At 40.6% G+C, this 12,207-nt stretch overlaps 1 protein-coding gene across 1 annotated transcript in view; it reads right to left on the reverse strand.

The window, feature by feature from the left end:
- Positions 1 to 1,279: 1,279 nt before the first annotated feature.
- LOC120539115 (secretory phospholipase A2 receptor-like) overlaps positions 1,280 to 12,207 on the reverse strand; it is a 63,376-nt gene continuing 52,448 nt past the window's right edge. The window contains exons 7-8 of the mRNA XM_039768886.1: positions 2,166 to 2,263; positions 1,280 to 1,630 (exon numbers count right to left, since the gene is read on the reverse strand). Coding sequence (XP_039624820.1) covers positions 1,520 to 1,630; positions 2,166 to 2,263 — 209 coding nt within the window. The 3' untranslated portion in view covers positions 1,280 to 1,519. The remainder of the gene's footprint in view (positions 1,631 to 2,165; positions 2,264 to 12,207) is intronic.

Consider the following 12,207-nt stretch of genomic DNA (forward strand, 5'->3'; position numbering starts at 1 on the left):
TGCAACGAGAAAGAGATTTAATCATGCCCAGGGCAGGAAATAAAGGACAAATATTGTTTTTACAAATATTTTAAAGTGAAAATGAAAATAATGCATAGGTAACAATTCCCATGAAAATAACAATCTCTTTAAATTGTTTATCCGGTAAACCATATCCGGGGGTGAAAGAGTGAAGCGAGCAGGGGGCAGAGCCTCCTAGTAATAATAATAATAATAATAATAATAATAATAATAATAATAATAATAAATCTGCGATGTAGTAGGAGCGCGATAGCTGAAACACAATATAGCGGGGGATCACTGTATTTGCTAAATGCATCAAATTTGTGTATTATGCACTGAAAGGGAGCTTCTTTTCATACATGATGTTACATGTTATCCGTTTTGTCTTGGTAGAGTAATATATTGCTCTACTTTCCTCTTTTGTATTGTTAATATGTAGCCTTTGTCAGAATGCCTCAAATCTTACAGACTTACCACTGTTAGACTTATTAGTTGCTTAAAATGTCTTTGGTTAAGTCCTCATTTTTGGCCAGCTGTCTCAATATGGCTGTCGAGCTGTGCTCTTCATTGTGCTGTACTTTTCAGTTCATGGTGAGTGAGATGCTCCTTCATCAGTTGATAAGAGAGGGATAGGGAAGGGTAAAGCAAGCAAATTTATATATTCTCTGTCCAAACCCTACAGCCAATAGGGTGTAATGATACTTATTGGCTTCAAGCAACTTTAGACCATTGGGGCACACAATAAATTTCACACCTGCCCCCAAAACCATTTGTTGAAATTCAAATTTTGAATATAGCCAATCAATTATACTTTCTAATGACCTGCCTTGAAAATGTAACAAAGACTGTCACATTTTCAAATTTACTTTTTAAATTAAAAGTATTTGCATTTAAAAATACTTTAAAAACTTATTTTCCTTACAAAAAAGTACAGCAACAGAAGTAAATGTAATCTATTACTTTAACCCCCCTATACAGTATATGAGGACTCAAAGACCTTTCTCAAAAATCTCATTATGTGATTCTCAATGACGGGCTGCATGGTGGCATGGTGGGTACCACTGCTGCCTCACAGTTAGGAGACCCGGGTTCGCTTCCCGGGTCCTTCCTGTGTGGAGTTTGCATGTTCTCCCCGTGTCTGTGTGGGTTTCCTCTGGGTGCTCCAATTTCCTCCCACAGTCCAAACACATGCAGGTTAGGTGCACTGGCGATTCTAAATTGTCCCTAGTGTGTGTGTGTGCCCTGCCCGGGGTTTGTTTCCTGCCTTGCGCCCTGTGTTAGCTGGGATTGGCTCCAGCAGACCCCCGTGACCCTGTAGTTAAGATATAGCGGGTTGGATGGATATTCATTGACAAAGTATAAAGGTCCAGGAACTGACCCAAAACCCAACAATAAGCTTATACATTAAAAACATATAATGTAGCAGTCTGAGATACTACTTTATTGTAAATTTTACAGTAGCATCATAGAAATGAGAGAAGCAGAATGTTGTCCAAATAAACCTGCAAGCTGATTTCTATCCAGTGTTATTGTTTTCATCACTATTTATCACATTGAAAATATTTCCATTCGTTTCTTTCCACTGAAGATGTCCCGTCAAATTTTGATTCAGGAGATTCTCTTTGATCTGCAAAAGAAAAGCAAACTAACTATAGAAGTCTTTGCCATTTTGCATCCATCCATTAACTTAACTAACTAATTAAAATAGAGAGCTGTAATTTACGGTATTTAAACAGCAAGGGGAGCCAACCCTTGGTGTATCGCCAGGTAAACACTCATTCACTCCACGATTCATTCATATCAGTCCCATTTACACACCCTATAATACCTGCATGTGTTCAGGATGTGGTAAGAAAACAGGCAAAATGACTAGAAAAAATCAATTAGCCATGGAAAGACTTTGTAAACTCCGCACACTGACTAGCTATGTTCTGAATGTTTTCCTGGGGCTGTGTGGCAGAAGTACATTAGCATACTCATTTCATTAAAGTTTTCTTTCAATTATTCAGAGCAGAGAACCTGAGGTAAAGAATTACAGTACAAATAGGTTCTTTTAATTCATACATTATGCATATTGAATCACAAATACTAAAAGTGAAGGCAAGCCTAGGTATAATTTAAATCTTTATAAACATTGCTGAGTCAGACACAGGGCTCCGGACCTGATTCAGGATGGCATCACTGATTTTTGGATCCTCAGGATTTAGACCACTCTGTACATCTATACGGACTCTCATCTTTATCCTCTTATCCACCAAATCTAAAAAAGAATGAAAATTAATTGTAATTTTAACATACAATATTGTTGTCAAATTGGCAAATGTATTCATGTGTTTTTACACATGCGTTTCTATAATGAGGAATTTCCACATTTTTATATCATATTCTCTTCTGAATTTTAGACTTTCGACTTGACAGGAAAAAAAAAATCCAATATGAATAAATTTTGCTTACAGCTATATCTTTTTAAAGGTCATTTTTTGATATTACACAAGATATTTAGTACTGAAACAGAAATGTGTTTTGAGATTGAACACTTACATTAAAACAGCAGCAGCACATAATGTTTGGCTCTCTTATAAATAATGTTCTTTAATGTGTATGTGCTTCTAGTTAATTAAGGAGGTGCTTGTTTTATCTTCTCTGTTATGTTATAATTTAGTAGTTCTATAACTCTGATTTTGTGTGAACTCAATTGTTTTTTAGAATTCTGATAAAACAGCTAAAAATGAATGGTAAAATATAATTTACTTCTGGGACATGTTATAATTATGGCAGGTCAACATTTGTAATATATTCCATTAGATTCATACCTGTGGCACCATGTTTAAGTCAGAGTGGTGCAAATAATAACTTGTTATTCTTGTTTGCCAATCACAGTAGTAGTACAATATCTCAATTTCAGTTAAAAGTGGGCCAGTATTACCCACATAAACAACTAAAACTAATTAGGCTATGTTACCAAAACAGTAGCACACAAAAATATTATGAATGCCAAATTTACAAAAAACAAAATGGATGATATAATCACCTAACTACAATTCTACCACTGAAAAAAATAAGCTAACTTATACTACACACCAAGCAATGAGCTAATGACCACTAAAGCTGTGTGCTCTATAATAAACCATTATTCCCCTTATCATTCATTCTCAAGTCCAGAACTTTCCAATATTAAGCACTCTTTCCATACACCCCTGCATAAAGATTTTTGAGATGGTGAACCAAAAAGTGAATCATTTTGTTCTAGGAACAAAGCAAAATCTCCAGCATTTTTCTTCTTGTTTGTTGCTTTCTAGCACTTTCATTTCTAAATTTTAATTTCTGAATGAAACCTACTACCTGTTTATAAACATTGCTTCTAGCATTGTTATACCATGGAAGACCCAAAGAGTGTTTAATTTAAGGAGAACATGTTGTAGAGCTGAAATGGAGGAAAACTAAACTGATTATCCACTATGAGATATTGAAGGTTAACATAACAGAATACAATAACACAGTCCGTCTTGAGAGGCGCTGCTATTTCTCTAAGATTATAAATAACAATGTTAGTAATCCCAGAGTTTTATTTTCTATGATTGATCGTCTGCTAAACCCAGGTAACACAAAGGAATGCCTCCAAAATACTTCCAGTGAAACCTGTGAGGCTATTGCTGTATTTTTTAATCAAAAAATGAATGATATTAGAAATAACATAGTATATCTCCCCAACACTGCGGATCCTCCTAAGCCCCAGTACTCCGTTATAAACAAATTAAATTCTTTCACCAGGATAGATTTACGTGATTTACATAGAATAATCTCTCAAATGAAAACCTCCACCTGTGTCCTTGACCCAATATCAACAAGTTTTTTCAAAGAAATATCAGGCGTGCTAATTGACAATATTCTTGACATAGTAAATTTGTCATTAAATACGGGGGTCTTCTTAAGACTGCTGTAGTTAAATCCCTACTCAAGAAAAATAATCTTGACCCCTCTGCTTTTTTAAATTTTAGACCCATCTCTAACCTTCCCTTCTTAAGTAAAATTCTAGAGAAGGCAGTCATTATGCAGTTAAATGACCACCTCAATAAACATGCTATTCTTGATAAATTTCAGTCAGGTTTTAGAACAAATCACAGCACAGAAACTACACTTGTTAAAGTAGTGAATGACTTGCGGGTAAATGCAGACAAAGGCCATTTATCCGTTGTCATCCTCTTAGATCTGAGTGCCGCATTTGACACCATTGATCACAATATTCTTAGAAATCGCCTTAGTCAATGGATGGGCCTCTCTGGCAGTGTCATATATTGGTTTGAATCCTACCTGGCAGGGAGAAAATTCTTTGTTAGTTGTGGTAATCACAACTCAAAGACACATGATATCCTATATGGTGTTCCACAAGGCTCTCTCCTGGGTCCGCTGCTTTTCTCAATCTATATGCTTCCGTTAGGTCAGATTATCTCAGGCCACAACATGAGCTACCACAGCTATGCTGATGACACACAGCTGTACTTATCAATAGCACCTGATGACCCCGACTCTCTTGATTCACTAACACAATATTTCTGAATGGATGAATAGTAATTTCCCCAAGCTAAATAAAGAGAAAACTGAAATTTCAGTGATTGGCAATAATGGATACAATGAGGTTATCAGAAATAAACTTGATGCATTAGGATTAAAAGTTAAGACGGAAGTAAAAACTTTGGGGTAACTGTTGACTGTAACCTGAATTTTAAATCGCATATTCATCAGACCACAAGGACAGCATTTTTTCACTTAAGAAACATAGCAAAAGTTAGACCTCTTATATTATTGAAAGATGCTGAGAAATTAATTCAAGCTTTTGTTTTCAGTTTACTGTAACGCACTCCTCTCAGGACTACCCAAAAATGACATAAATCGTTTGCAACAAGTGCAGAATGCAGCTGCTGGAATCCTAACTAGGAAAAGAAAATCCGAACACATTTCTCCAGTTTTGATGTCACTACACTGGTTACCTGTGTCTTTCAAAATTGACTTTAACATTCTGCTTATGGTTTATAAAGCCTTAAATAATCTCGCTCCATCTTATATATCGGAATGTCTGACACCCTATATTCCAAATCGTAACCTTAGATCTTCAAGTAAGTGTCTCCTTAGAATTCCAAGAGCAAAATTTAAAAAAAGTGGTGAGGCAGCCTTCTGCTGTGATGCACCATGTCATATAAACGAGTCCAAGACATTATAAAGGTTAGGGGCAGCCACCTGTATATTGTTTTTCCCAGCTGCAAAAGGGTATTCGTAATCAAATACATGATTTGCATATCACAGAGTCCAAAACAGAACTGGCTATAGTAGCCCAAGATGGAGACTTTAAAAGTCTTGAGAGGAACTGATGTCATCAAAGGGGCCGGAACCAGAAGTGACGTCATCAAAGGGGCCGGCTTCGGAAGTGACGTCATCAAAAGGGCCAGTTCCAGAAGTGATGTCATCAAAGGGGCCGGCTTCAGAAGTGACATCTTCTGAGGCACCAGAACCTTGCAGGATTTCCTGGGAAAGGTCTGTAGGGAACTGAGAAAGACAGTCAGTGCACTCCGCCGCCTCCTGGTCGGATGTTTTATTACAATTACTCAGGCCCTTTAGCTGCCTCCTACTCGCACGTGTGTGACAAGGCCCACCCATCAGCCCAGACCCATCGGGTCGGGCGTCCTGCACCGAGAGGTCGTGGGCACGAGAGAGAGCATCAGCGTTGGCATGGAGAGAACCCTTACGATGAATAAGCGAAAACTTGTAAGGTTGAAGGTCAACAAACCACCTAGTGACCCGTGGATTTGACTCCTTGTTAAGGGCCATCCACTGTAAAGGAGGGTGATCCATCACTAGAGTGAACTCCTGGCCCAAGAGGTAGTACCTCAACTGCGTAATCGCCCATTTGATCGCAAGGGCTTCCCTTTCCACCGCTGCATACCTGGTCTCCCGATCCAATAGTCTCCGGCTCAGGTACATGATGGGGTGTTCAACACCATCGACGCTTTATGTCTGAAGCGTCCGTCTGGAGAATAAAAGGGAGAGAAAAATTAGGAGCTTTTAATATTGGTGCTGACATAATATCCTGTTTTAAGTCACTAAATGCAGCGTCTGACTTGTCAGTCCATACCACATGATTAGGAGCCCTCTTCTTTGTAAGATCAGTCAAGGGCACCGCTCTCTCTGAAAACCGAGGTACAAACCGGCGGTAGTACCCGGCCAACCCGAGAAAGGCTTGCACTTGCCTCTTGGTTCGCGGACGGGACCATTTAACAATGGCATCTATTTTTGAACACTGTGGTTTCACAGTACCCTGGCCCACCAGGTAGCCCAAATATTTAGCTTCTTTCAATCCAAAGAAACATTTCTTGGGATTAATACGAAGCCCGTCTTCTCCTAGTGTCCGCAATACTGCAGTGACCTGCTGTACGTGTTCCTTCCATGTGCTGGACTAGATGACGACGTCATCCAGATAGGCAGCACTATACGCATTATGGGGTTGGAGCACTTTGTTCACCAGACGCTGGAAAGTTGCAGGAGCCCCGTGTAACCTGAATGGAAGAACACGATACTACCAGTGTCCGCTAGTAGTGCTGAACGCGGTTTTGACCTTTGCGGAGTCCGTTAAAGGAATCTGCCAGTACCCTTTTGTCATGTCAAGCGTGGTCAAAAATTCTGTTTGTCCAAGTCTCTCAAGGAGGTCATCCACGCGAGGCATGGGATAAGCATCAAAAAGGGAGACCTGGTTAAGCCGACAGAAGTCATTGCAAAACCTCCAATTGCCGTCAGACATACTAACCAAGACAACTGGGCTGGACCAGGGACTATAACTTTCCTCAGTCACTCCTAGTTCCAGCATCCGCTTGATTTCCAGCTCCACTTCTGTTTTCTTTGCCTCAGGAAGTCTATAGGGGCACTCTCGGACTATGACCCCTGGTTCAGTCACTATGTCGTGCACAATTAGAGAGGTCCTTCAGGGTTTTTCACTCACCACCTCTGAGACGGACAGGATAGCTGATTCCAGCTCCCGTCTTTGTCTATAAGTTAATTCCTCGCCAAAATTAAGGGTGTCTATGTGAGCAAAGAATGAGCAGGACTGAGCGGAGGAGGGATCTGGTTCCCTCTCCTTCCACGGCTTCAGCAAGTTCACATGATAAACCCGCTCAGTTGGTCTACGATTGGATTGTTTCACCAAATAGTCGACCAATCCTTTTCTCTCCTTAATTTCATAAGGGCCTTGCCAATGGGCGAGCAATTTAAAATGAGAGGTGGGAACTAATACCATGACACAATCCCCCGGCTGGAATTCTCAGAGTGTCGTGCCACAATCGTAATAATGGGCCTGTGCTGCTTGTGCGTCTTCCATATGACTTTTTAAAATAGGTTGAATTTTCTCAAATCTATTGCGTAACTGTGCGATATATTCCAAAATATTTGTAGAGGGAAGAGCATCTCCTTCCCAACCTTCTTTCAAAATATCCAATATACCTCAGGGTTGTCGTCCGTATAACAATTCAAAAGGTGAGAACCCCGTAGAGGCTTGTGGGACTTCCCGATAGGCAAAGAGAATGAGGGGGAGGAGTTGATCCCAATTCCTCCCATCCCCACTAACCACCTTGCGAAGCATCTGCTTGAGGGTCTGATTAAATCTCTGCACTAGACTGTCGGTTTGAGGATGGTACACCATGGTCTTTTAGTGCTTTATTTTCAGTAACTTGGCCGTTTCCCTGAACGTCTCCGAGGTAAAAGGTGTTCCTTGGTCCGTTAGGACTTCTTTACGAATATCGACACGCGCAAATACTCCTACTAGTTCCCGTGCGATTGCTTTAGATGTAGCTGAGCGCAAGGGAACAGCTTCCGGATGTCGGGTCGCAAAATCCACGAGGACTAATATATATTTATGTCCTCGGCCTGAGGGCTCCAAGGGTCCTACAATATCGACTCCGATTGTTCAAAGGGGGAACGAGAGGAGCACTGTCCCTCCTAGGAATTTGCCGCAACTGACATTCTGGACAAGAAATACAAAAACGGTGAACCTACTTGTTAATTCCCGGCCAATAAAATCTGAGCTTAATCCGCTCTAAAGTTTTTTCAGAGCCTAAATGGCCTCCAAGGAGGTGGGTGTGAGCTAATTCACAAACCTGCCGCCGGTAGGTTCGTGGAATTAACAACAGTTTCCGAACCTCTGCCCCATGTTCCGCGACCCAATATAATAGATAATTTTCTATTACAAAGTGAGGTCCTTGTGGCATGGGCTGGTGTGTGCGTTGGCCGTTGACAAGGACTACTGCATTTTTTGCAAATTTTAGGGAGTCATCATTCCACTGCTCCCTTTTAAAAGAAGCCGTTGTTTGTTTAAATTGAAAGTAAATGTCGGAGAGAGGGTCCGGTCTGACCTCAAGGGGAGGGGATTCCTCCCAAATCGTTGAGGCGCAGGTGGATGACGTATTCGCCTGCGACGGACCAGGAATCTCCTCGTCCTCATTATCTCTCTCCGTCGGCTGTGTACACGGCATGGAGACAGCTTGAGACGAGTTATCCCCATCTATAACTAGGCCTAAGTTTTTATCAGGAGTAGTCAATAGTTTACCGCATTTATTTTCTGACCAGTCTCGCCCTAGAATCACTGAAAAGGGAGGATTTATGTGGACCGCATTGGGAAATGTTTTTAGCGATTCTCCCTGACTCACGAAACACAGGGCAGTGTTGTACATCCGGATGTCTCTGTGAATACATTTAATACTGGTCTTTTTTTTAATTCTCTGTCGCGGTAAAACATATCGGCAATCAACAATGGAAACGTTGCTGCCAGAATCAAACAGGGCAAGGAGTTTATAACCATTAATGATCACTGATCCTGTATTTGAACACGTCAGGGTGTTGGCAAAAGCATACAAACTATCTCCCCCCTTCCACCTACATCCCGCCTCGCTCCCGGGTAGGTCACACGCCCAGTGGCCCGGGAACTCAGAAACAGGCTCCGATGTATGTGCAAGAGACTTATTTAGTAGGACGTGATCTCTAGGAAATCCACTAGAGGGCCAGTCTGCTCTCCCAGATTTTGAGACTGTCTCGGGTGTTTTCATGAGCTTTATAAGCTCTTCCACAGAGTGAAAGTCACCCCAGTCCAACTGGGCAAAGTTTTTAGGGAGGCCTTTAAAAAAGAGGAGGCAGGCTACCTGTTGAACTATCTGGCAGGTGGTTAATTCAAATGGCCTTAGCCACACAGCCACCTGCTCCCACAGGGCCATAGCCTGCTCCTGGGCTGATCTCTCTGGATCAAATACCCAGTTTTTTATTATTTTTGCCTGCTGGACTGGGGATAGCCCATATTTATTTGGGACCTCAGTCCCAATGGGCGGCTCAGCTCTTTCCTCCGAAAGAACATAATAAGCCCTTTTTGTTTCATCCCCAGAAACCAGCCTACGCCTGTATGTCCCCTTCACATTCTCTATTTGGTAAGTTATAAGCCCGGGGTTGTATTTGAGGAGCGGAGCCTGTACTTCCTGACCCCCAAACGCACTCCCCCACCAGAAACTCGGCCCCGGTACTTTCCTACCTGGTTATTTACATTTCCAAGCCCTGGTTTCTTCTGGGACTTCATCCTGCCGGCTACACCACTGTCATATACACGAGTCCAAGACATTAGAAAGGTTTGGGGCAGCCACCCGTATATTGTTTTTCCCAGCTGCAAAAGGGTATTCTTAATCACGATGTGCATATCACAGAGTCCAAAACAGAACTGGCTATAGTAGCCCAAGATGGAGACTTTATAAGTCTTGAGAGGAACTAATGTCATCAAAGGGGCCGGAACCAGAAGTGACATCATCAAAGGGACCGGCTTCATAAGTGACATCTTCTGAGGCGCCGGAACCTTGCAGGATTTCCCGGGAAAGGTCTGTAGGAAACTGAGAAAGACAGTCAGCGCACTCCGCCGCCTACGGTCTGATGTTTTATTACAATTACTCAGGCCCTTTAGCTGCCTCCTACTCGCACGTGTGTGACAACCTAAAATTTGGAATAGCCTGCTAATAGGAATTCACCAGGTTAATACAGTGGATCACTTTAAAAAACTGCTGAAAAAACATTACTTTAACATGGCCTTCTCATAACTTCACTTTAATTTAATCCTAATACTCTGTCATTATAATAACTATTCATGGTGGCTCTAAAATCCATACTAACCCCTACTCTCTCTTCTGTTTCTTTTTCTGGTTTCTTTTGTGGTGGCAGCCTACGCCACCACTATCTAATCAAAGCATCATGATGCTCCAACACTGATGGACTGAAAGCCAGAAGTCTGCATGACCTTCATCATCATGTCCTTCCGTGAGAACCCTAAATACAAAGAGGACTGTTTCATTTATGTGAGGTAGAATGCCCAGAGGGGACTGGGCGATCTCGTGGTCTGGAATCCCTGCAGATTTTATTTTTTCTCTCCAGCCTTCTGGAGTTTTTTTTGTTTTTTCTGTCTTCCCTGGCCATCGGACCTTACTCTTATTCTATGTTAATTAATGTTGACTTATTTTAATTTCTTACTGTGTCTTTTATTTTTCAATTCTTCATTATGCAAAGCACTTTGAGCTACATTTTTTGTATGAAAATGTGCTATATAAATAAATGTTGTTGTTGTTGTTGTGTTGTTGTTGTTTATTTGGACCCTATACCCAGCAGAACTAGTGAAAAGCCCCATCACTGCTCTGGCTACACCAATTTGTAACATTTTCCAGTATCCAGTTTCTTAATTATAAGTCGGTCATTGCTGTTAGTTAAAGCTGTTGTTAAATTCTTTGGCTTTTGAGTTCAGTTATTCCAAAACTGTTTTCTTTTTTCTTTGAATACTATCCAAATGTTGGATGGACGATAAATGATATATTACTTAGACCAGATTTTTTGTTTCTAAATATTTTATTAAACAGAAATTATATGATGGATACATGTGCAAATCAGATCACTTTAGTTTGTCATTTGTTTACTCACTTGGCATCTTATTACATGTTGGCTGCTGGTTAAAAAAAAATGAAGGCTTCTGAATCTTAAAAAACAAGTAACTCAATTAAAATGACAGAAAATGTGCTCCAAAAGCCTGCAGCCACTGCAGCCCTCCGAGTTGTGAGCTCAACTCCCTTGCTGTATATTTGATTGAAGTACAAACTACAACAGGTAGCAATAGATTTTAAACACAAAAAGTATTTTTTGTAACACCTAAGAAAGAAAGAAATTTATATTTCCTTAATTAAGAAATTGAGTCCTGGTTAAATATTGATGATGAGTGAGCCCTTCTAAATTAAATACGGAAATGTTTGGTAATTTTAAAGAATTTGATAAAATGCATTTTTGTTTATATGGAAAGACTGATAAAATTTTGAGTGGATTACAATAGTGCAACAGTCAGTTTCATGTTATGAAGGCTAGAGACATGTCTGCCAACTATGATAAACTGCTTATTTTGTTTGAAAATGTGAATTAAGCTGTCAGGCAGCAGTATTCACCCTGCACCACCAGGTATCCCTGACATAAAATGATGTCATGTATAGGGCTACCTTGTCAGTTTCTTCAGCTGACTCAGTTAGCTTTCCCACAGGCAGCAGTCAGAGTAATGCTGGGTCAACTGTGGTCACACATAATTCTCAAATCTCACCACTTTTCTGGAGGACAACTCTCTACAGCAGCTGTTCTCAAACTGTGCACTCAAGCTCCCCATAGAGGCACCAGATGTACAACGATAAAACTTAAAAGAGTGGTGGCTGTTTTCTTTTTAAATCTTTATTTATTCAGTATATATGTCATGCTTGTGTTCTTTTTTCACTTTTTCTAAAATGCTGCAGTTTAAATGCCCATGTTGTTGCAACTCTGAAATTCTATTAATGACTGATGATATTTTTCTCTGTTTTTTCACTGATCCCACTGCACAGGATAAATAAAAAAAACAAATTTTAAAACTGGGGGTGCTCCAGTTATTTCAGTTAAGTAAGAAACAACTCGAAACTCACTGGATATGGCTTTGAAATGTTTTTCACACAGTGTGGAACATGAAGTACACAGCCAGCATGAAAAAGATATGGGGAAGTGAGAACATGTGGATGGAACAATCCATCAACGAGTGAAGAGTGCAGTGGTGGACTGCAGCTCACTCACAGGGTTTTCACAGACATGGTAGACCTGACAGTGAATGCAAATGAAATAAAAAATGGTTGGCTTTCTTAG

This window comes from Polypterus senegalus, chromosome 11 (genome assembly GCF_016835505.1).
Source record: "Polypterus senegalus isolate Bchr_013 chromosome 11, ASM1683550v1, whole genome shotgun sequence".
NCBI lineage: Eukaryota > Metazoa > Chordata > Cladistia > Polypteriformes > Polypteridae > Polypterus > Polypterus senegalus.